This window comes from Diadema setosum, chromosome 9 (genome assembly GCF_964275005.1).
Source record: "Diadema setosum chromosome 9, eeDiaSeto1, whole genome shotgun sequence".
Taxonomy (NCBI): domain Eukaryota; kingdom Metazoa; phylum Echinodermata; class Echinoidea; order Diadematoida; family Diadematidae; genus Diadema; species Diadema setosum.
This window is the reverse complement of record NC_092693.1, coordinates 26853208-26879149: the sequence shown is the minus strand read 5'-3', so window position 1 is coordinate 26879149 and position 25942 is coordinate 26853208. Positions and strand designations below refer to the sequence as shown.

Below are 25942 nucleotides of genomic sequence, written 5' to 3'. Positions count from 1 at the left end.
CCCCTTTCTCTCTCCTCCAAAATAATGAACAAGTTGTTCAATCTGTGATTAAGATTTTGCTAATGAGCCTTTCTGAAATCTGACGTCTTCTCCCGTTGCCATAGCAACATTAAAAAAAATCGCGTGTTTCCAATGATATGATACCAATGTTCAAGAAAGTGGCTCACTTCATAGTACTGGAATTACTTGTTCTATTGCAATAAAAGTTATTCCCTTATTTCTTCTCATGTTGCCATGGTAACACATTTTTTTGAAAAAAAATATACCTTTACTCATTTTACAGTAGCAAAGGTGCCAAAAGTGACTAAAAATTTATGGACTTACAGCCACCTGTTCAAATGCAATCGAAATGGGGATGATAAACAATCTCTGTTGCCATGGTAACACTTAAGAGTTCTGGAATCTGCCATGTATTTACAATTAAATAATGTAAAAACTTGAAATAAGTGTCTGAAAATATCTCTTTCAGTTTAAAGCTTTGTTTGCCATTAGCATCTTGGTTATACAAAGTCACATTTTCCCTAGGGCATGGTGATTGCAGAGCACTGGCATCAACCATAGCTTATATCACTAAGTTCCAACTATGGCTCACTGACACTAAAACTTAGTGGTCTAGCGTTTACTATACTGATGCCTGTTTAGCAATCACGAAGCTCCAAATATTTTTCCATACTCGCTTGAACATCCACTGAACGTTCAAACGATGCATATACAATAATTGATATAAGAACAATAATTTCTGTATGATAGGAAATTATTTTCATGTGCCTGGGAGTAGGCTGAGACGTCGTCCTAGCCCCGAACTCCAAGCTGTAATGCGCTTGCACGACGGTTAAAATGATTGTGCATCTTATTTGACGGAATGACCTATAATTCGAACTTTCATCTTCAAATATAAAGAATATCAACCTGAGAATCAACCTTTCTGAGTTATAATAATGTGGCGAGAACACCCTGAACTTCATTTTTTTTTAAACTTGTATGTGTATGTGTTACTACAACGAGACATGGAGAAAGACTATGTATGAGTTCATTTATACTGACATACTCGCTAGATTGTGTACGGTGCGTAGAACTTACCGGTACGTGTGTATACGAACCCTTACACTGCTAGTCGACAGATACACTGTATACACTGCTGTCGCTCATACAGCACATGAATCTAAGTTGCCCTGTCCATTAATGAGTAGGGTTGTAATGACAGTTATTATACGGAGGGCCGAATAAGAGACTCATATTTATAGGTACTTACCTGCTTTTCTTGGCACATTTCCTGGTGAAAGTTGTCATAATTTGCAGTCCCTTTTTGTATTGTCAACGTAACTTACGATAATTTTTCTTCACAGTTGCAAGAACCCCTATTTGTGTAATGAATCAGTCCATATGCAGCTGTGGGAAGGAAGTTGCGCTGGAGTAGCGCTGTGTTAGCGCATTCGCGTTACACTACCAATGTAGAAGTAAACAATACGCGTAAATAGTGTAGAGTACGCGCTTGTGTAAAGGGGCCGACGGGTATAAATACGCGCATCTGCAGACGACTGTTTACTCGACACAGCTGATCGGTTACAGTTCAGAAGTTTACAGCAGATGTTTTCTTCCCTCTTTCTTGGTGAATCCAAGCAACGTGAGTAAAGAAGATGTTAGGATTTATAGTTGGTGCTGATAGATAAGAGATAATTGAAGGCCCTTTAGATGTTAAAACAATATATCTGAATGGTAAGAGATATTAGTTCATGTGGAACGGGAATATTTATTGGGGTGAACGTCTTTGGGGTTTGCTGTTGTTGTATAATTGCTGTATGTTATAATGTAGGTTGTATAGGAAGAGTGAGGGAAGATTTAAAAAAAGGGGGTTAGAGAATAAAAATAAATGGTAAAATATAGAATTGTTAGATAATTTGTTGTTATTATGATAGGAAATAATATTCCGGTTAAGATGATATGTTGTTTGGGGGAATTTTATATAAAACTGCAGAAATTAGGATTTTTGGCTCTCTTTACCATGTTTTGGGAAATTGTATAACATAGTGGCTTATGGAGTTGAAGAACAAAAATTTTAATTAGTAAAAATTGGGGGTAGAACTGGAGCTTAAATTGTTCTACACAGTATGCTCATTGTGGTCGTACATTGTTTGTCCCTTATCTCTGAGTAGAAGTGGATTTATTGATTTTTGAAGCTCTTTACCAGGTTTTGAGAATTAATTGATGATTTGATGAGTGACCTTCCACGGTTCAGTACGAATTCCAAGAATATTTCAAACAGAGCTATAATTCATATATAGGAAGATACAGCTGGCTTTGCTGAATTTTATGATGTATATTTTGTCTAGAAACTCCATTGCTAACTCCAGTTTGGGATTTTTGGAGCTCTTTCCCATGTTTTTCTAGAATTATGATCTTTGGTAGATATAAATGCCTTTTGATGGATGTTCTAGAGAAGAAATATTTGATGTATTTCCGTGACTTTATTAGTTGATTTTATGCTCAAGGAAGTATAACAACAAGTAGAATTATTTTAGTCTTTCTTATGTTTTATTTGCCAGTCGAACCAGATAATTGACAATATGGAGGTGGAGTGGAGGGAGTACCCTCCACCTATTACATAGCATGTCTTTGATATAAACCAAGCGTACCCTCGATAGGTATATTATAGGGTAATCATATAATTTTGTAAATATGTGCACTGTTGTGGTTATTGATCACTACTAATTGAGCACAGAGATGCTCATCACGTTCTTTTTATGTGTATACTCTTTTGTGTAAATATTAAGATGGATGCTTAATGCATCATACCAGCTTAATGCCAAAGTGACAGTTATTGTGTTATACATGTAGGTAGTGAGCATGACCAAGGTTCTAAGAAGAAGTATAAGATTTCAATAATCAGTAACTTGTTTAATTATCTAATATGAGGAAAATATTAAGTAATACTCGAGTGAGGGAATAGGAATTGCTTCCCCACCCCTTCCCCACTCCCCTCATCCCCTGCAACCGTGGCCACTACGTGGATGAGCTGGGAACTGAATGGACTAGCTGGCGGACCAGGCGAGGCCTAGGAGAGAGTGACATTGTCGGGGTTTGCAGCCAATAGAGAGCGTCTCTCTGGTCTGGTAATGCAGTCTATATCGGGGAAAAACAACGAAGTCAACAGATGGGTGCTACTATGCCAGTGTCCGAGGGCTGGTGTCCACTACCGTTCCCACTCCTTCCCTACCCCTTCTTTCCCCCCCCCCCCCTTCCCTTTGGAGTGCCGACACCACCCACTCGGGGCAACAGTGACGGAGCTGTGTGTACTTATCTGTATCTGAGGGTTCATGGTGACAGACTAGCATGCCTACTTGCTGCTGGACTGAGCTGGTGACACTGATGTCTACTGGGGAACGACAAGAAGCTGTTTACCAGACTGAGTCCAGATCCTTTATCCCCCCCCCCCTTCCATCTCTTTCAATTTCCCCACCCTCAGATAGTAGCAAGCTCCATTCCCAAACACTTGAGTAAAAGGTTATTTTTCAACTTGGCCTGTTAGTAATAAAAGATTTATAATAGTAGGCATTATATAAGAAAGTAAGCTAATTTGTTGAGTTAGCCAAATTTCTTCTTTTTGTTTCAAGAAAGTCGCGGGACGAGTCATGAGCAAGTCGACGTGCTTAGAGGCTTAATGGAAACACTGTAGAATTTCGTAGGCTTTTTGGTGGCAGGGGTAATTTGGGAGTCGTTAGAGACTTGAGGCCAAATTCTGCCGGAGTAGACAGACAGCGACGCGTGGCCACCGACATCGTGTGTGGGGCGCATAATGCTCTTTTGTGTGGTGCAGCAGTTTTATGTTAAGGACTGAAATCCCAGAGGGGTGACCGGAGTGGTTATGAAAGGATTTTATTCTTTATTGCTTTATTCTTTATTCTATTGGAGAGAGTAATGTGCACTTACTGAGAGATGTTATTCGGAAAGAGACGGGTAGGAAGACTTGGAGTCTAAGTGAGTCTACTGTCTACAGGAGTTCGCTAGTAGGATGAGGTTCGCACAGGTTAGCAGGAACAAAAGCACGGAAGAAATTTCACTTTCTGACAACAAATTGGGTCTCAAAATGAGATGTCTTTAAATAACATTGTAATGGAGTAGTATTTTTTACATAGTAGTCTCCATGATAAAGAGGCAGTCATTATACTGAATTATGGAGAATTATATTTACAATATTCATGTGACTTTGAATGTCACGAGTGGTCTAACTACAGTACCACGTCATATGTGGTACGTTCTGAGCTGGGATATCGTAGATTCGTAGTTGGGTCTACAGCGTTAGTGAACCTTGGTCAGATTAAGCTGGGAAAATACTCATATTCAAGTTGGTTCTTTTCTCTAAGAGAAGATGTTTGAAATGTTGTAAACGCAATGATTTGTATATACTTGTACAAACAGAATTTAGACTTATTAAAGTCTAAAAGTTAGAAGTTAAATTCAAACGTTCGGACATCAAGTTTGTAGTTGTACTGCCTGGATGCTGGAATGAATGCATACAGTGATCAGTGATTGAGGTTGTGGATATGAGATTTAATTAAGTATTGTAGATTAACAAAGACACTGGACAAATCTATGCACCACGTTCATATACTTTGAACAAACGAACCGCACATCGAAGCCTTTTAAACACGTTACCAACAAACGCGAGGTCCCAGAACTTATTTGATTGGATAGCCTTGGTGATTGGAGGGAGAGTGAGTGCCTGAGATGTTTGTATACCTGTGTGTGTACACGCATGTAGAAGTCTAGCTGTGACAGTTAGGGACTGAGGCTCTACTTTAAATGCTTACCTACACATGATCTATGTTAATTTGGATACAGAGAAGGTTAGAAGAATTCTGACTTAGCTTACCCTAAATGCTTGGTCGATTCTCTGAGGTATTTCCTCGTATTAGATGAATAAGATGAGCGAATGATTGCCGATGCTAGTTGTGTGGGCTGTGTTAAACTGGAGTACTCAACTGAGAGTGGTGCACATGCTCGAGTGGCGCGAACATGAGGTATGCGCGCAAGTGAGATGCAGTGTGTGCGTGCGCATTCGGTACTGACACTGGTGATGATTAATTATAGGCGTCAAGGTTATACGCAAGAGGAATACCAGTATGTAACGTACACATGCAGCCACAACATTCTTTAGCATAGACATCGTTTACATATAGGACTCACTCAAGTTACAGATCTCTCTCTCAAAACACGTTAGCTGAGGAAGTTAGTTCCCGACTTCTCAGCAGGGAGTGGTACACCCAAAAATTACCTGGTGGCAGCATACTACAGGATTAGGAGACGTGGATATTCTCAGATGTTCAGTCTCTATTTATTTCCCCCCTCCCCCCTTCTCGCGTTACATTTTTGGTGGCAGCGGTGGGATGGTGTTTTATCCAGTGGGATGGTGCTTCACATTTTTTTTTTTACACTGTATGAGCATAATGTTGTTGAAAGAAATGGTATTCTATGCAACCAGGCAGGTACTATAAGGAATTCTTCTATTGAATATGAATATTTGACAGAAAATAGATAGTGAGAGGTACAAAAGAAGTGTTAGCAAATTGCTATCACCATGGATTTAGTTTCCATGGAGAAGTATCCATATGTTGTACGTAATATGCAGTTAATATTTAGCTATCTATATGAAGTCGTACTTCTTACAACATTGTAAAGGGTACGCTTGGTACAAAAACAAAACAAAACGAGATGAAAGACATTATTGTCTATCATTACACACATAATATGGTAGACCAGAGATGGAAGAAATTGATGCAGTGAGTCCTAAAGTTTCTGAGCAAATGGCCGCGGGTGATGGTCATCATGACGACAAAATACAGACTCAGTGGGCTGTTGACTCATCCGACCCGGAGATTGCAGTTAGAGGAGAATTTGGAGACGCGATTCCAGCTGAGCGACGTCAGACTTACACATCACAAGGCTACAGGCAATCACCGCGATATACTCCAAACAGGCAAGCTACTCAATCCGGCAGTGGCGTGATGAGAGTTGGAAGCTGTCGCGATGTCGTGCCAGAGAAATATGGAGGGAAGATGCCCTGGGCTGATTATAAGCGACACTTTGAAGCCTGTATGCAACTTAATGGATGGTCTGATTTGGAATCTGGTCAATACTTGGCTACACGACTACATGGTCCAGCACTGAAGGTGTTGAATAATCTTTCATCTACTACCTGTATCTCTTACGCTGAGTTAGTGTCACAGTTGGAGAGAAGATTCGGACCTGGGGAACAGGCGGAGAACTTTCTGATGGAGCTCCGTACACGGCGTAGACATAAGGACGAATCACTACAGCAGCTTGGGCAAGCTATTCGTGACTTAACCGGTCTGGCGTACCCGGAGATGAGTGCCTCTGCTCGTGAGCGCCTTGCAAAGACTCATTTTTCTGAAGCGATAGATGAGGCTGAGATCAGGGCTGGAATTTTTCGAGCTCATCCCATGACGCTAGATGATGCCATAAGTGCTGGATTGGCGACAGAATCGTTCCTCAAAGCAGAGAGGGCTCGAGAGAGAATCAGGCCATCTCGACTTGTTCGTGCCGTTGATAATATGCCGTCACCCAAGCCAGAACCTGCAGATGGTGAAACAAAGAAAGAAATTGCTGAGCTGAGAATGGCGTTGCGACAACTCACATCCAAGATAGAGAACATGGCATCACAGTCAAATTCGGTTGTCTGCTACTGCTGTAATAGGAATGGTCACATTGCTAAGCAGTGTCCCTACAGAGAGAAGGTGGGAAACGAGAACAGGTCTTCCCAGTGGGCGAGGGCAAGGCCACAGTACAAGTAGGGCCCGTGCCGCTGGACCATCAATCTAAGAGGAGAGCACAAATTTGTACAGTAAAAGAAATCAAACAAGGACTCTTCATAAAAGGGATAATTGAAGATGAGAGACTGGACCTGCTAATCGATACTGGATCTTCAATAACTATCATATCACATCGAGCTTTGTGTAGAATGGCATGTAAATTAGCTGACTCGATGGAGGAGTGTGATATCAGACTTCTACAAGCTGACGGTACACCAATTCAAGTACACGGCGAGTCTAATGTGAGCATTCAAATTGGGATGAAATCATATGACATCAATGCTGTGATAGCTGACATCGGCCATGATGGTATCCTGGGGATGGATTTTCTTCAGCGTACTAATGCATCAATCAACTGTGAGTTGGGAACTATTGACATCAATGGTGAGAGGATTCACTGTACAGACATATATGGTGCGCATGAGCTAGCAAATATCCAACCATCTTCGAAAATGGTTCCTGATCATCTACAAGACATCTATAACAGAACATTGGAGAATGTACAAGGTCATGAGGAAAAGATATCAGCTTTGTTGGTAGACTATCAAGATGTTTTCTCACGGGGTGACCACGATATCGGCAGAACGGATGTTACCCACCACTCTATTCACACTACTTGCCCTGCACCCATTAGACAACGTCCTCGTAGACCTCCCATGGGGCAGCGAGAGGAAATAGAACGTCACGTGAATGACATGCTTCAACGTGGTATCATCAAACCGTCTAGCAGCCCATGGTCAGCACCGGTTGTACTTGTTAAAAAGAAGGACGGGACTATGCGATTTTGTGTCGACTATCGTCTCCTGAATGAGCACACTATTAAGGATTCTTTTCCCCTTCCCCGTATCGACGAATCCATCGATGCACTCGACGAAGCTGTATACTTCTGTACACTTGACCTTGCCTCAGGCTATTGGCAGATTCCACTTGATGAGGATGCGAAACTAAAGTCAGCATTTGTAGTGACTGGGGGGCTCTTTCAGTTTGAAGTTATGCCGTTTGGATTGTGCAACGCTCCATCCACATTTGAGCGCTTAATGGAGACTATAATGGCTGGCCTGCAATGGAAGATCTTATTAATCTACTTGGATGACATCATTGTTTTTGGCCCCACAGTGGAAGAAGTACTGAGAAGACTAGAGATTGTGCTGCGGAGGCTGCAAGCAGCAAAACTCAAACTCAAGCCAAAGAAGTGCTTTCTGTTTCAGAAGGAGGTCTTGTATCTGGGACATAAGGTATCGGCAAAAGGCGTGAGTACTGATCTTGCCAAGATTGAAGCTGTGCAGAAATGGCCACGACCTACCAATCCCACTGATGTGCGAAGCTTCTTAGGATTAGCGTCGTACTACAGGCGATACATCAAGGACTTTTCACGCATTGCTAAGCCACTGACGGCTCTGACTGAGAAGCATGCCATTTTCTTGTGGACCACAGAGTGTGAGCAAGCTTTCGAACTCTTAAAGGAAAAGTTGACCTCTGCACCTATCCTTGCCTACCCAAGACTAGGAGACGAGTTGTATACTTGACACAGATGCAAGTCAATTCGCTATTGGGGCAGTATTGAGTCAAGAACGCGATGGGCTTGAACGAGTTATAGCTTATGCTAGTAGGACATTGAACAGGGCTGAACAAAACTACTGTGTCACGAGACGTGAACTACTCGCCGTGGTGAACTTCTTGAAACACTTCCGGCATTACTTGTATGGTCAGCGAGTCAGGGTGAGAACGGATCACAGTTCACTGAGGTGGCTGCTTAATTTCAAGAATCCGGAAGGACAGATTGCAAGATGGATTGAAGTGATAAGTCAATATGAACTCACCCTCGAGCATAGAGCTGGACGGATCCACTCAAACGCTGATGGACTGTCTCGCAGGCCCTGCTCACAGTGCGGCAGACTGGAGGATATCTGCGAAGACAATTAGTAGATTTAAGTGTAAGACATTAGGAAGCATGGAGTGAATGTTGATTCTAATTATATGTGTACATAATTTTATACTGTTTTATGTAGTAAGCCGATGGAAGGAAGAATAGAAGAGTCAGGCTAAAGATGGATGACGAAGCTGAGCTTGTAAGAAGACTGAATGCAGTCACTATTTCACCTAACACTACTCTTATGGAGATAAGGAGAGCTCAACTGCAAGATGCAGATATCAAACACATATTGAAGTGGAAGGAAGAGAGGGAGGAAAGGCCATTATGGGGTGCTGTGTCAAACTTGTCATCTGCAGTGAAGTCGTATTGGATAAATTGGGGTCTTCTAGAAGTAAAGGACGGTGTTCTCATGAGGAGGTAAAGAAGTTAGGTGGAAAACTGTGCTACCACGCTCTCTGCGAAAAATTGTGTTGGCTGAACTCCATGCTGCGAATACGGCATGCCACCTGGGGGTAAACAAGTTACTTCACAAAGTTCAACAGAGATACTACTGGGTTGGACTAGCTGCGGATGTTAGATCAACAGTGCGAGAGTGTACAGTCTGTGCACGTTTAAAGAACCCACCTAAGAGAGCAAAGGCCCCTCTACAGAGATATCAAGTAGGTGCACCACTTGAGAGAGTGGCCATGGATATTTTGGGTCCCTTACCAGAGACTGACAGTGGAAATCGTTACATCCTAGTAGTGGGGGACTATTTCACGAAGTGGATTGAAGCATACCCCTTACCAAACCAAGAGGCAAACACGGTCGCTCGAGCTTTAATAGAAGAATTCATTTGCAGATATGGGCTACCTAAGGAACTGCATAGTGATCAGGGCAGGAATTTTGAGTCAAAGTTGATGCAAGAAGTATGTGAACTTTTGCATATTAAGAAGACAAGAACATGTCCCTTACATCCCCAAAGTGACGGATTCATAGAGAGGTTCAATCGCACACTACTGTCGATGGTAGCGTCTATACTAGATGCTGACAGAAATCAGGCAGACTGGGATGAGCGGGTTCCATATGCTATGCTGGCGTATCGTTCTTCCGTTCAGGAATCAACTGGTGAGTCTCCTGTTATGATGATGCTTGGAAGAGAGATCACGCTTCCAGTAGATGTCACGATCAGTCAACCTGAAGTGCAAGTAGAAAATGAAGAGACTGGAGATTATGTTCAACAACTAAGGGATAGATTGCAAGATGTACATGAAGCAGCAAGACATAAATTACACCTAGCTCAGAAGCACCAGGCCAAGCAGTATGATCGCAATTCTACACTTGTGAAATACGACATTGGAGACTGGGTCTGGCTACACAACCCAACTAGACGGAGAGGTGTGTGTCCTAAACTTCAAGTGAAGTGGGATGGTCCCTTCATGGTAACGCACAGACTATCAGATGTGGTGTATCGCATCCAAGCTTCACTGCGTACCAAGCCTAGAGTTGTACATTCAGATCGTTTGAAGCGCTACACTGGACCACCACTTCGTGACTGGCGTCAGAATGTTAGGCGAAATCCTGTTAGAGTTAGATTACCACCCAGGCGGTTCAGAGACGAGTTGTAAAAGAGGGCTTCCCTACCTCAGTCGTCATCTCTGGTTTACAACAAGAACAAAACAGTAATGACAACAAAACAAAAGCAAAATTTTAGTCAAAGCAGTAGAATTTTGATTCTTAGTACGATAACAATGTTATGACAAGCAGTTGATTACAAATCGCAGCTTCTTCGATTTTCTTTTTAGCTTTGTCCTTTCCACATTAACTTCAATCTTTTGTAGATGAGGTGCGAAATATGTGATCTTGAGATGATGAGCCATGTAGGCTACGTCCGTCATCTGGAAGCTATTCACAGTACGACGCTGACAATAAGGTGTGAGGTCTGTAATACAGAGATGCAGGATCGTTGGGACATGAACCGCCACTATAATCGCACTCACCCTGACAGACGGGATGAGGGAAACTACTTGAGGTTTCAATTGGCAACGAGGGCATACCAGCTTCGTTGGGAGAGGGACCGGCACACTGCAGAGGACAGACGGTGGAGTTCCAAGGGAGGGGGACTAGCAGCACTAATTGATGAAATGGAGAGAGATCTGAAGGAACAAAAGGAGAGAGAAAGGAAGAAGGACGAAGATAAGCAGAAGGCAGAGAAGGAGAAGAAAGACAGGGAGGAGAAGGAAAAGAAGAGAAAGGACGAAGCCAAGCAGAAGGCAGAGAAGGAGAAGAAAGACAGGGAGGAGAAGGAAAAGAAGAGAAAGGACGAAGCCAAGCAGAAGGCAGAGAAGGAGAAGAAAGACAGGGAGGAGAAGGAAAAGAAGAGAAAGGACGAAGCCAAGCAGAAGGCAGAAAAGGAGAAGAAAGAAAGGGAGGAGAAGGAAAAGAAGAGAAAGGACGAAGCCAAGCAGAAGGCAGAGGAGAAGAAAGACAGGGAGGAGAAGGAAAAGAAGAGAAAGGACGAAGCCAAGCAGAAGGCAGAGAAGGAGAAGAAAGACAGGGAGGAGAAGGATAAGAAGAGAAAGGACGAAGCCAAGCAGAAGGCAGAGAAGGAGAAGAAAGACAGGGAGGAGAAAGAAAAGAAGAGAAAGGACGAAGCCAAGCAGAAGGCAGAGAAGGAGAAGAAAGACAGGGAGGAGAAGGAAAAGAAGAGAAAGGACGAAGCCAAGCAGAAGGCAGAGAAGGAGAAGAAAGACAGGGAGGAGAAGGAAAAGAAGAGAAAGGACGAAGCCAAGCAGAAGGCAGAGAAGGAGAAGAAAGACAGGGAGGAGAAGGAAAAGAAGAGAAAGGACGAAGCCAAGCAGAAGGCAGAGAGGGAGGAGAAAGAGATGGAAGAAAAGGCAAAGGAGAAAGCCACCCTTCAGGCAGAAAAGGAGAAGAAAGAAATGGAAGAGAAGGTATGGAAGGAAGCCATACGACAGGCAGAAAAGGAGAAGAAAGAAATGGAAGAGAAGGTATGGAAGGAAGCCATACGACAGGCAGAAAAGGAGAAGAAAGACAGGGAAGAAAAGACAAGGGAGGAAGCCAGACTCCAGGCAGAAAAGGAGAAGAAAGACAGGGAAGAAAAGGCAAGGGAGGAAGCCAGACTCCAGGCAGAAAAGGAGAAGAAAGAAAGGGAAGAAAAGGCAAGGGAGGAAGCCATACGGCAGGCAGAAAAGGAAAAGAAAGAAAGGGAAGAAAAGGCAAGGGAGGAAGCCAGACTCCAGGCAGAAAAAGAGAAGAAAGAAAGGGAAGAAAAGGCAAGGGAGGAAGCCAGACTCCAGGCAGAAAAAGAGAAGAAAGAAAGGGAAGAAAAGGCAAAGGAGGAAGCCAAGCTAGAGGCAGGAGTAGAGACAGAGGAGAGAGAGTCGGACAATCCAAGAAAGAGAAAGTTAGTGGCTTACCTTTCTGACAATGCCGACGATGAGGAGGATGAACTTGTGATCAGTGTTAAGCGCCCGAGGATTGGGTTTCGCGTAGTAAAGAAAGTCACGGTTGAGTCCGAATGGTATACAGAAGTGTATGGCCAGGTTCATTTGATGAAGCGAGTAGTGGAAACCACCTTTCCGGAGACCATGCCTGCAAATAGTGAGGAGTGACGTTATTGTGGACAATGTTATCGTATCGACGAACAGTTTGGATTTGGACAATTCTAATTGCATTGTATATATGTGGAGCACTTCTATGATAGTGCAGACAATGGTTTTTGATAATTAGCAGAAGCAAATTGAACATGTATATATGTTGTAATTCTACTATGAATGAGTATTTTCACGACAGTGCACATTTAAACCTATTGGTCGCTGGGACAGCGACTTGGTAAGAGGGGGGTAATGTGGCGAGAACACCCTGAACTTCATTTTTTTTTAAACTTGTATGTGTATGTGTTACTACAACGAGACATGGAGAAAGACTATGTATGAGTTCATTTATACTGACATACTCGCTAGATTGTGTACGGTGCGTAGAACTTACCGGTACGTGTGTATACGAACCCTTACACTGCTAGTCGACAGATACACTGTATACACTGCTGTCGCTCATACAGCACATGAATCTAAGTTGCCCTGTCCATTAATGAGTAGGGTTGTAATGACAGTTATTATACGGAGGGCCGAATAAGAGACTCATATTTATAGGTACTTACCTGCTTTTCTTGGCACATTTCCTGGTGAAAGTTGTCATAATTTGCAGTCCCTTTTTGTATTGTCAACGTAACTTACGATAATTTTTCTTCACAGTTGCAAGAACCCCTATTTGTGTAATGAATCAGTCCATATGCAGCTGTGGGAAGGAAGTTGCGCTGGAGTAGCGCTGTGTTAGCGCATTCGCGTTACACTACCAATGTAGAAGTAAACAATACGCGTAAATAGTGTAGAGTACGCGCTTGTGTAAAGGGGCCGACGGGTATAAATACGCGCATCTGCAGACGACTGTTTACTCGACACAGCTGATCGGTTACAGTTCAGAAGTTTACAGCAGATGTTTTCTTCCCTCTTTCTTGGTGAATCCAAGCAACGTGAGTAAAGAAGATGTTAGGATTTATAGTTGGTGCTGATAGATAAGAGATAATTGAAGGCCCTTTAGATGTTAAAACAATATATCTGAATGGTAAGAGATATTAGTTCATGTGGAACGGGAATATTTATTGGGGTGAACGTCTTTGGGGTTTGCTGTTGTTGTATAATTGCTGTATGTTATAATGTAGGTTGTATAGGAAGAGTGAGGGAAGATTTAAAAAAAGGGGGTTAGAGAATAAAAATAAATGGTAAAATATAGAATTGTTAGATAATTTGTTGTTATTATGATAGGAAATAATATTCCGGTTAAGATGATATGTTGTTTGGGGGAATTTTATATAAAACTGCAGAAATTAGGATTTTTGGCTCTCTTTACCATGTTTTGGGAAATTGTATAACATAGTGGCTTATGGAGTTGAAGAACAAAAATTTTAATTAGTAAAAATTGGGGGTAGAACTGGAGCTTAAATTGTTCTACACAGTATGCTCATTGTGGTCGTACATTGTTTGTCCCTTATCTCTGAGTAGAAGTGGATTTATTGATTTTTGAAGCTCTTTACCAGGTTTTGAGAATTAATTGATGATTTGATGAGTGACCTTCCACGGTTCAGTACGAATTCCAAGAATATTTCAAACAGAGCTATAATTCATATATAGGAAGATACAGCTGGCTTTGCTGAATTTTATGATGTATATTTTGTCTAGAAACTCCATTGCTAACTCCAGTTTGGGATTTTTGGAGCTCTTTCCCATGTTTTTCTAGAATTATGATCTTTGGTAGATATAAATGCCTTTTGATGGATGTTCTAGAGAAGAAATATTTGATGTATTTCCGTGACTTTATTAGTTGATTTTATGCTCAAGGAAGTATAACAACAAGTAGAATTATTTTAGTCTTTCTTATGTTTTATTTGCCAGTCGAACCAGATAATTGACAATATGGAGGTGGAGTGGAGGGAGTACCCTCCACCTATTACATAGCATGTCTTTGATATAAACCAAGCGTACCCTCGATAGGTATATTATAGGGTAATCATATAATTTTGTAAATATGTGCACTGTTGTGGTTATTGATCACTACTAATTGAGCACAGAGATGCTCATCACGTTCTTTTTATGTGTATACTCTTTTGTGTAAATATTAAGATGGATGCTTAATGCATCATACCAGCTTAATGCCAAAGTGACAGTTATTGTGTTATACATGTAGGTAGTGAGCATGACCAAGGTTCTAAGAAGAAGTATAAGATTTCAATAATCAGTAACTTGTTTAATTATCTAATATGAGGAAAATATTAAGTAATACTCGAGTGAGGGAATAGGAATTGCTTCCCCACCCCTTCCCCACTCCCCTCATCCCCTGCAACCGTGGCCACTACGTGGATGAGCTGGGAACTGAATGGACTAGCTGGCGGACCAGGCGAGGCCTAGGAGAGAGTGACATTGTCGGGGTTTGCAGCCAATAGAGAGCGTCTCTCTGGTCTGGTAATGCAGTCTATATCGGGGAAAAACAACGAAGTCAACAGATGGGTGCTACTATGCCAGTGTCCGAGGGCTGGTGTCCACTACCGTTCCCACTCCTTCCCTACCCCTTCTTTCCCCCCCCCCCCCTTCCATTTGGAGTGCCGACACCACCCACTCGGGGCAACAGTGACGGAGCTGTGTGTACTTATCTGTATCTGAGGGTTCATGGTGACAGACTAGCATGCCTACTTGCTGCTGGACTGAGCTGGTGACACTGATGTCTACTGGGGAACGACAAGAAGCTGTTTACCAGACTGAGTCCAGATCCTTTATCCCCCCCCCCCCCCCCTTCCATCTCTTTCAATTTCCCCACCCTCAGTTAGTAGCAAGCTCCATTCCCAAACACTTGAGTAAAAGGTTATTTTTCAACTTGGCCTGTTAGTAATAAAAGATTTATAATAGTAGGCATTATATAAGAAAGTAAGCTAATTTGTTGAGTTAGCCAAATTTCTTCTTTTTGTTTCAAGAAAGTCGCGGGACGAGTCATGAGCAAGTCGACGTGCTTAGAGGCTTAATGGAAACACTGTAGAATTTCGTAGGCTTTTTGGTGGCAGGGGTAATTTGGGAGTCGTTAGAGACTTGAGGCCAAATTCTGCCGGAGTAGACAGACAGCGACGCGTGGCCACCGACATCGTGTGTGGGGCGCATAATGCTCTTTTGTGTGGTGCAGCAGTTTTATGTTAAGGACTGAAATCCCAGAGGGGTGACCGGAGTGGTTATGAAAGGATTTTATTCTTTATTGCTTTATTCTTTATTCTATTGGAGAGAGTAATGTGCACTTACTGAGAGATGTTATTCGGAAAGAGACGGGTAGGAAGACTTGGAGTCTAAGTGAGTCTACTGTCTACAGGAGTTCGCTAGTAGGATGAGGTTCGCACAGGTTAGCAGGAACAAAAGCACGGAAGAAATTTCACTTTCTGACAACAAATTGGGTCTCAAAATGAGATGTCTTTAAATAACATTGTAATGGAGTAGTATTTTTTACATAGTAGTCTCCATGATAAAGAGGCAGTCATTATACTGAATTATGGAGAATTATATTTACAATATTCATGTGACTTTGAATGTCACGAGTGGTCTAACTACAGTACCACGTCATATGTGGTACGTTCTGAGCTGGGATATCGTAGATTCGTAGTTGGGTCTACAGCGTTAGTGAACCTTGGTCAGATTAAGCTGGGAAAATACTCATATTCAAGTTGGTTCTTTTCTCTAAGAGAAGATGTTTGAAATGTTGTAAACGCAATGATTTGTATATACTTGTACAAACAGAATTTAGACTTATTAAAGTCTAAAAGTTAGAAGTTAAATTCAAACGTTCGGACATCAAGTTTGTAGTTGTACTGCCTGGATGCTGGAATGAATGCATACAGTGATCAGTGATTGAGGTTGTGGATATGAGATTTAATTAAGTATTGTAGATTAACAAAGACACTGGACAAATCTATGCACCACGTTCATATACTTTGAACAAACGAACCGCACATCGAAGCCTTTTAAACACGTTACCAACAAACGCGAGGTCCCAGAACTTATTTGATTGGATAGCCTTGGTGATTGGAGGGAGAGTGAGTGCCTGAGATGTTTGTATACCTGTGTGTGTACACGCATGTAGAAGTCTAGCTGTGACAGTTAGGGACTGAGGCTCTACTTTAAATGCTTACCTACACATGATCTATGTTAATTTGGATACAGAGAAGGTTAGAAGAATTCTGACTTAGCTTACCCTAAATGCTTGGTCGATTCTCTGAGGTATTTCCTCGTATTAGATGAATAAGATGAGCGAATGATTGCCGATGCTAGTTGTGTGGGCTGTGTTAAACTGGAGTACTCAACTGAGAGTGGTGCACATGCTCGAGTGGCGCGAACATGAGGTATGCGCGCAAGTGAGATGCAGTGTGTGCGTGCGCATTCGGTACTGACACTGGTGATGATTAATTATAGGCGTCAAGGTTATACGCAAGAGGAATACCAGTATGTAACGTACACATGCAGCCACAACATTCTTTAGCATAGACATCGTTTACATATAGGACTCACTCAAGTTACAGATCTCTCTCTCAAAACACGTTAGCTGAGGAAGTTAGTTCCCGACTTCTCAGCAGGGAGTGGTACACCCAAAAATTACCTGGTGGCAGCATACTACAGGATTAGGAGACGTGGATATTCTCAGATGTTCAGTCTCTATTTATTTCCCCCCTCCCCCCTTCTCGCGTTACATTTTTGGTGGCAGCGGTGGGATGGTGTTTTATCCAGTGGGATGGTGCTTCACATTTTTTTTTTTACACTGTATGAGCATAATGTTGTTGAAAGAAATGGTATTCTATGCAACCAGGCAGGTACTATAAGGAATTCTTCTATTGAATATGAATATTTGACAGAAAATAGATAGTGAGAGGTACAAAAGAAGTGTTAGCAAATTGCTATCACCATGGATTTAGTTTCCATGGAGAAGTATCCATATGTTGTACGTAATATGCAGTTAATATCTAGCTATCTATATGAAGTCGTACTTCTTACAACATTGTAAAGGGTACGCTTGGTACAAAAACAAAACAAAACGAGATGAAAGACATTATTGTCTATCATTACACACATAATATGGTAGACCAGAGATGGAAGAAATTGATGCAGTGAGTCCTAAAGTTTCTGAGCAAATGGCCGCGGGTGATGGTCATCATGACGACAAAATACAGACTCAGTGGGCTGTTGACTCATCCGACCCGGAGATTGCAGTTAGAGGAGAATTTGGAGACGCGATTCCAGCTGAGCGACGTCAGACTTACACATCACAAGGCTACAGGCAATCACCGCGATATACTCCAAACAGGCAAGCTACTCAATCCGGCAGTGGCGTGATGAGAGTTGGAAGCTGTCGCGATGTCGTGCCAGAGAAATATGGAGGGAAGATGCCCTGGGCTGATTATAAGCGACACTTTGAAGCCTGTATGCAACTTAATGGATGGTCTGATTTGGAATCTGGTCAATACTTGGCTACACGACTACATGGTCCAGCACTGAAGGTGTTGAATAATCTTTCATCTACTACCTGTATCTCTTACGCTGAGTTAGTGTCACAGTTGGAGAGAAGATTCGGACCTGGGGAACAGGCGGAGAACTTTCTGATGGAGCTCCGTACACGGCGTAGACATAAGGACGAATCACTACAGCAGCTTGGGCAAGCTATTCGTGACTTAACCGGTCTGGCGTACCCGGAGATGAGTGCCTCTGCTCGTGAGCGCCTTGCAAAGACTCATTTTTCTGAAGCGATAGATGAGGCTGAGATCAGGGCTGGAATTTTTCGAGCTCATCCCATGACGCTAGATGATGCCATAAGTGCTGGATTGGCGACAGAATCGTTCCTCAAAGCAGAGAGGGCTCGAGAGAGAATCAGGCCATCTCGACTTGTTCGTGCCGTTGATAATATGCCGTCACCCAAGCCAGAACCTGCAGATGGTGAAACAAAGAAAGAAATTGCTGAGCTGAGAATGGCGTTGCGACAACTCACATCCAAGATAGAGAACATGGCATCACAGTCAAATTCGGTTGTCTGCTACTGCTGTAATAGGAATGGTCACATTGCTAAGCAGTGTCCCTACAGAGAGAAGGTGGGAAACGAGAACAGGTCTTCCCAGTGGGCGAGGGCAAGGCCACAGTACAAGTAGGGCCCGTGCCGCTGGACCATCAATCTAAGAGGAGAGCACAAATTTGTACAGTAAAAGAAATCAAACAAGGACTCTTCATAAAAGGGATAATTGAAGATGAGAGACTGGACCTGCTAATCGATACTGGATCTTCAATAACTATCATATCACATCGAGCTTTGTGTAGAATGGCATGTAAATTAGCTGACTCGATGGAGGAGTGTGATATCAGACTTCTACAAGCTGACGGTACACCAATTCAAGTACACGGCGAGTCTAATGTGAGCATTCAAATTGGGATGAAATCATATGACATCAATGCTGTGATAGCTGACATCGACCATGATGGTATCCTGGGGATGGATTTTCTTCAGCGTACTAATGCATCAATCAACTGTGAGTTGGGAACTATTGACATCAATGGTGAGAGGATTCACTGTACAGACATATATGGTGCGCATGAGCTAGCAAATATCCAACCATCTTCGAAAATGGTTCCTGATCATCTACAAGACATCTATAACAGAACATTGGAGAATGTACAAGGTCATGAGGAAAAGATATCAGCTTTGTTGGTAGACTATCAAGATGTTTTCTCACGGGGTGACCACGATATCGGCAGAACGGATGTTACCCACCACTCTATTCACACTACTTGCCCTGCACCCATTAGACAACGTCCTCGTAGACCTCCCATGGGGCAGCGAGAGGAAATAGAACGTCACGTGAATGACATGCTTCAACGTGGTATCATCAAACCGTCTAGCAGCCCATGGTCAGCACCGGTTGTACTTGTTAAAAAGAAGGACGGGACTATGCGATTTTGTGTCGACTATCGTCTCCTGAATGAGCACACTATTAAGGATTCTTTTCCCCTTCCCCGTATCGACGAATCCATCGATGCACTCGACGAAGCTGTATACTTCTGTACACTTGACCTTGCCTCAGGCTATTGGCAGATTCCACTTGATGAGGATGCGAAACTAAAGTCAGCATTTGTAGTGACTGGGGGGCTCTTTCAGTTTGAAGTTATGCCGTTTGGATTGTGCAACGCTCCATCCACATTTGAGCGCTTAATGGAGACTATAATGGCTGGCCTGCAATGGAAGATCTTATTAATCTACTTGGATGACATCATTGTTTTTGGCCCCACAGTGGAAGAAGTACTGAGAAGACTAGAGATTGTGCTGCGGAGGCTGCAAGCAGCAAAACTCAAACTCAAGCCAAAGAAGTGCTTTCTGTTTCAGAAGGAGGTCTTGTATCTGGGACATAAGGTATCGGCAAAAGGCGTGAGTACTGATCTTGCCAAGATTGAAGCTGTGCAGAAATGGCCACGACCTACCAATCCCACTGATGTGCGAAGCTTCTTAGGATTAGCGTCGTACTACAGGCGATACATCAAGGACTTTTCACGCATTGCTAAGCCACTGACGGCTCTGACTGAGAAGCATGCCATTTTCTTGTGGACCACAGAGTGTGAGCAAGCTTTCGAACTCTTAAAGGAAAAGTTGACCTCTGCACCTATCCTTGCCTACCCAAGACTAGGAGACGAGTTGTATACTTGACACAGATGCAAGTCAATTCGCTATTGGGGCAGTATTGAGTCAAGAACGCGATGGGCTTGAACGAGTTATAGCTTATGCTAGTAGGACATTGAACAGGGCTGAACAAAACTACTGTGTCACGAGACGTGAACTACTCGCCGTGGTGAACTTCTTGAAACACTTCCGGCATTACTTGTATGGTCAGCGAGTCAGGGTGAGAACGGATCACAGTTCACTGAGGTGGCTGCTTAATTTCAAGAATCCGGAAGGACAGATTGCAAGATGGATTGAAGTGATAAGTCAATATGAACTCACCCTCGAGCATAGAGCTGGACGGATCCACTCAAACGCTGATGGACTGTCTCGCAGGCCCTGCTCACAGTGCGGCAGACTGGAGGATATCTGCGAAGACAATTAGTAGATTTAAGTGTAAGACATTAGGAAGCATGGAGTGAATGTTGATTCTAATTATATGTGTACATAATTTTATACTGTTTTATGTAGTAAGCCGATGGAAGGAAGAATAGAAGAGTCAGGCTAAAGATGGATGACGAAGCTGAGCTTGTAAGAAGACTGAATGCAGTCACTATTTCACCTAACACTACTCTTATGGAGATAAGGAGAGCTCAACTGCAAGATGCAGATATCAAACACATATTGAAGTGGAAGGAAGAGAGGGAGGAAAGGCCATTATGGGGTGCTGTGTCAAACTTGTCATCTGCAGTGAAGTCGTATTGGATAAATTGGGGTCTTCTAGAAGTAAAGGACGGTGTTCTCATGAGGAGGTAAAGAAGTTAGGTGGAAAACTGTGCTACCACGCTCTCTGCGAAAAATTGTGTTGGCTGAACTCCATGCTGCGAATACGGCATGCCACCTGGGGGTAAACAAGTTACTTCACAAAGTTCAACAGAGATACTACTGGGTTGGACTAGCTGCGGATGTTAGATCAACAGTGCGAGAGTGTACAGTCTGTGCACGTTTAAAGAACCCACCTAAGAGAGCAAAGGCCCCTCTACAGAGATATCAAGTAGGTGCACCACTTGAGAGAGTGGCCATGGATATTTTGGGTCCCTTACCAGAGACTGACAGTGGAAATCGTTACATCCTAGTAGTGGGGGACTATTTCACGAAGTGGATTGAAGCATACCCCTTACCAAACCAAGAGGCAAACACGGTCGCTCGAGCTTTAATAGAAGAATTCATTTGCAGATATGGGCTACCTAAGGAACTGCATAGTGATCAGGGCAGGAATTTTGAGTCAAAGTTGATGCAAGAAGTATGTGAACTTTTGCATATTAAGAAGACAAGAACATGTCCCTTACATCCCCAAAGTGACGGATTCATAGAGAGGTTCAATCGCACACTACTGTCGATGGTAGCGTCTATACTAGATGCTGACAGAAATCAGGCAGACTGGGATGAGCGGGTTCCATATGCTATGCTGGCGTATCGTTCTTCCGTTCAGGAATCAACTGGTGAGTCTCCTGTTATGATGATGCTTGGAAGAGAGATCACGCTTCCAGTAGATGTCACGATCAGTCAACCTGAAGTGCAAGTAGAAAATGAAGAGACTGGAGATTATGTTCAACAACTAAGGGATAGATTGCAAGATGTACATGAAGCAGCAAGACATAAATTACACCTAGCTCAGAAGCACCAGGCCAAGCAGTATGATCGCAATTCTACACTTGTGAAATACGACATTGGAGACTGGGTCTGGCTACACAACCCAACTAGACGGAGAGGTGTGTGTCCTAAACTTCAAGTGAAGTGGGATGGTCCCTTCATGGTAACGCACAGACTATCAGATGTGGTGTATCGCATCCAAGCTTCACTGCGTACCAAGCCTAGAGTTGTACATTCAGATCGTTTGAAGCGCTACACTGGACCACCACTTCGTGACTGGCGTCAGAATGTTAGGCGAAATCCTGTTAGAGTTAGATTACCACCCAGGCGGTTCAGAGACGAGTTGTAAAAGAGGGCTTCCCTACCTCAGTCGTCATCTCTGGTTTACAACAAGAACAAAACAGTAATGACAACAAAACAAAAGCAAAATTTTAGTCAAAGCAGTAGAATTTTGATTCTTAGTACGATAACAATGTTATGACAAGCAGTTGATTACAAATCGCAGCTTCTTCGATTTTCTTTTTAGCTTTGTCCTTTCCACATTAACTTCAATCTTTTGTAGATGAGGTGCGAAATATGTGATCTTGAGATGATGAGCCATGTAGGCTACGTCCGTCATCTGGAAGCTATTCACAGTACGACGCTGACAATAAGGTGTGAGGTCTGTAATACAGAGATGCAGGATCGTTGGGACATGTACCGCCACTATAATCGCACTCACCCTGACAGACGGGATGAGGGAAACTACTTGAGGTTTCAATTGGCAACGAGGGCATACCAGCTTCGTTGGGAGAGGGACCGGCACACTGCAGAGGACAGACGGTGGAGTTCCAAGGGAGGGGGACTAGCAGCACTAATTGATGAAATGGAGAGAGATCTGAAGGAACAAAAGGAGAGAGAAAGGAAGAAGGACGAAGATAAGCAGAAGGCAGAGAAGGAGAAGAAAGACAGGGAGGAGAAGGAAAAGAAGAGAAAGGACGAAGCCAAGCAGAAGGCAGAGAAGGAGAAGAAAGACAGGGAGGAGAAGGAAAAGAAGAGAAAGGACGAAGCCAAGCAGAAGGCAGAGAAGGAGAAGAAAGACAGGGAGGAGAAGGAAAAGAAGAGAAAGGACGAAGCCAAGCAGAAGGCAGAAAAGGAGAAGAAAGAAAGGGAGGAGAAGGAAAAGAAGAGAAAGGACGAAGCCAAGCAGAAGGCAGAGGAGAAGAAAGACAGGGAGGAGAAGGAAAAGAAGAGAAAGGACGAAGCCAAGCAGAAGGCAGAGAAGGAGAAGAAAGACAGGGAGGAGAAGGAAAAGAAGAGAAAGGACGAAGCCAAGCAGAAGGCAGAGAAGGAGAAGAAAGACAGGGAGGAGAAAGAAAAGAAGAGAAAGGACGAAGCCAAGCAGAAGGCAGAGAAGGAGAAGAAAGACAGGGAGGAGAAGGAAAAGAAGAGAAAGGACGAAGCCAAGCAGAAGGCAGAGAAGGAGAAGAAAGACAGGGAGGAGAAGGAAAAGAAGAGAAAGGACGAAGCCAAGCAGAAGGCAGAGAAGGAGAAGAAAGACAGGGAGGAGAAGGAAAAGAAGAGAAAGGACGAAGCCAAGCAGAAGGCAGAGAGGGAGGAGAAGGAGATGGAAGAAAAGGCAAAGGAGAAAGCCACCCTTCAGGCAGAAAAGGAGAAGAAAGAAATGGAAGAGAAGGTATGGAAGGAAGCCATACGACAGGCAGAAAAGGAGAAGAAAGAAATGGAAGAGAAGGTATGGAAGGAAGCCATACGACAGGCAGAAAAGGAGAAGAAAGACAGGGAAGAAAAGACAAGGGAGGAAGCCAGACTCCAGGCAGAAAAGGAGAAGAAAGACAGGGAAGAAAAGGCAAGGGAGGAAGCCAGACTCCAGGCAGAAAAGGAGAAGAAAGAAAGGGAAGAAAAGGCAAGGGAGGAAGCCATACGGCAGGCAGAAAAGGAAAAGAAAGAAAGGGAAGAAAAGGCAAGGGAGGAAGCCAGACTCCAGGCAGAAAAAGAGAAGAAAGAAAGGGAAGAAAAGGCAAGGGAGGAAGCCAGACTCCAGGCAGAAAAAGAGAAGAAAGAAAGGGAAGAAAAGGCAAAGGAGGAAGCCAAGCTAGAGGCAGGAGTAGAGACAGAGGAGAGAGAGTCGGACAATCCAAGAAAGAGAAAGTTAGTGGCTTACCTTTCTGACAATGCCGACGATGAGGAGGATGAACTTGTGATCAGTGTTAAGCGCCCGAGGATTGGGTTTCGCGTAGTAAAGAAAGTCACGGTTGAGTCCGAATGGTATACAGAAGTGTATGGCCAGGTTCATTTGATGAAGCGAGTAGTGGAAACCACCTTTCCGGAGACCATGCCTGCAAATAGTGAGGAGTGACGTTATTGTGGACAATGTTATCGTATCGACGAACAGTTTGGATTTGGACAATTCTAATTGCATTGTATATATGTGGAGCACTTCTATGATAGTGCAGACAATGGTTTTTGATAATTAGCAGAAGCAAATTGAACATGTATATATGTTGTAATTCTACTATGAATGAGTATTTTCACGACAGTGCACATTTAAACCTATTGGTCGCTGGGACAGCGACTTGGTAAGAGGGGGGTAATGTGGCGAGAACACCCTGAACTTCATTTTTTTTTAAACTTGTATGTGTATGTGTTACTACAACGAGACATGGAGAAAGACTATGTATGAGTTCATTTATACTGACATACTCGCTAGATTGTGTACGGTGCGTAGAACTTACCGGTACGTGTGTATACGAACCCTTACACTGCTAGTCGACAGATACACTGTATACACTGCTGTCGCTCATACAGCACATGAATCTAAGTTGCCCTGTCCATTAATGAGTAGGGTTGTAATGACAGTTATTATACGGAGGGCCGAATAAGAGACTCATATTTATAGGTACTTACCTGCTTTTCTTGGCACATTTCCTGGTGAAAGTTGTCATAATTTGCAGTCCCTTTTTGTATTGTCAACGTAACTTACGATAATTTTTCTTCACAGTTGCAAGAACCCCTATTTGTGTAATGAATCAGTCCATATGCAGCTGTGGGAAGGAAGTTGCGCTGGAGTAGCGCTGTGTTAGGGCATTCGCGTTACACTACCAATGTAGAAGTAAACAATACGCGTAAATAGTGTAGAGTACGCGCTTGTGTAAAGGGGCCGACGGGTATAAATACGCGCATCTGCAGACGACTGTTTACTCGACACAGCTGATCGGTTACAGTTCAGAAGTTTACAGCAGATGTTTTCTTCCCTCTTTCTTGGTGAATCCAAGCAACGTGAGTAAAGAAGATGTTAGGATTTATAGTTGGTGCTGATAGATAAGAGATAATTGAAGGCCCTTTAGATGTTAAAACAATATATCTGAATGGTAAGAGATATTAGTTCATGTGGAACGGGAATATTTATTGGGGTGAACGTCTTTGGGGTTTGCTGTTGTTGTATAATTGCTGTATGTTATAATGTAGGTTGTATAGGAAGAGTGAGGGAAGATTTAAAAAAAGGGGGTTAGAGAATAAAAATAAATGGTAAAATATAGAATTGTTAGATAATTTGTTGTTATTATGATAGGAAATAATATTCCGGTTAAGATGATATGTTGTTTGGGGGAATTTTATATAAAACTGCAGAAATTAGGATTTTTGGCTCTCTTTACCATGTTTTGGGAAATTGTATAACATAGTGGCTTATGGAGTTGAAGAACAAAAATTTTAATTAGTAAAAATTGGGGGTAGAACTGGAGCTTAAATTGTTCTACACAGTATGCTCATTGTGGTCGTACATTGTTTGTCCCTTATCTCTGAGTAGAAGTGGATTTATTGATTTTTGAAGCTCTTTACCAGGTTTTGAGAATTAATTGATGATTTGATGAGTGACCTTCCACGGTTCAGTACGAATTCCAAGAATATTTCAAACAGAGCTATAATTCATATATAGGAAGATACAGCTGGCTTTGCTGAATTTTATGATGTATATTTTGTCTAGAAACTCCATTGCTAACTCCAGTTTGGGATTTTTGGAGCTCTTTCCCATGTTTTTCTAGAATTATGATCTTTGGTAGATATAAATGCCTTTTGATGGATGTTCTAGAGAAGAAATATTTGATGTATTTCCGTGACTTTATTAGTTGATTTTATGCTCAAGGAAGTATAACAACAAGTAGAATTATTTTAGTCTTTCTTATGTTTTATTTGCCAGTCGAACCAGATAATTGACAATATGGAGGTGGAGTGGAGGGAGTACCCTCCACCTATTACATAGCATGTCTTTGATATAAACCAAGCGTACCCTCGATAGGTATATTATAGGGTAATCATATAATTTTGTAAATATGTGCACTGTTGTGGTTATTGATCACTACTAATTGAGCAC

The 25942-nt window shown here is 42.7% G+C and overlaps 2 protein-coding genes across 3 annotated transcripts; both read left to right on the top strand.

The window, feature by feature from the left end:
• The first annotated feature begins 1483 nt into the window (after window positions 1-1483).
• Window positions 1484-13094, top strand: LOC140233414 (uncharacterized). 2 transcript variants are annotated; one of them, XM_072313521.1, is made up of 2 exons: window positions 1484-1624; window positions 10521-13094. In XM_072313521.1, the coding sequence occupies exon 2, from the start codon at window positions 10521-10523 to the stop codon at window positions 12312-12314; it is 1794 nt and encodes a 597-aa protein (XP_072169622.1). In that variant the 5' UTR covers window positions 1484-1624; the 3' UTR covers window positions 12315-13094. The 2 variants fall into 2 exon arrangements, with proteins under 2 accessions (XP_072169622.1, XP_072169621.1); XM_072313520.1 differs by lacking the exon at window positions 1484-1624 and adding an exon at window positions 9936-10077.
• Window positions 13094-25511, top strand: LOC140233416 (uncharacterized). The gene is made up of 2 exons (XM_072313522.1): window positions 13094-13234; window positions 22136-25511. The coding sequence occupies exon 2, from the start codon at window positions 22136-22138 to the stop codon at window positions 23927-23929; it is 1794 nt and encodes a 597-aa protein (XP_072169623.1). The 5' UTR covers window positions 13094-13234; the 3' UTR covers window positions 23930-25511.
• Window positions 25512-25942: the final 431 nt, after the last annotated feature.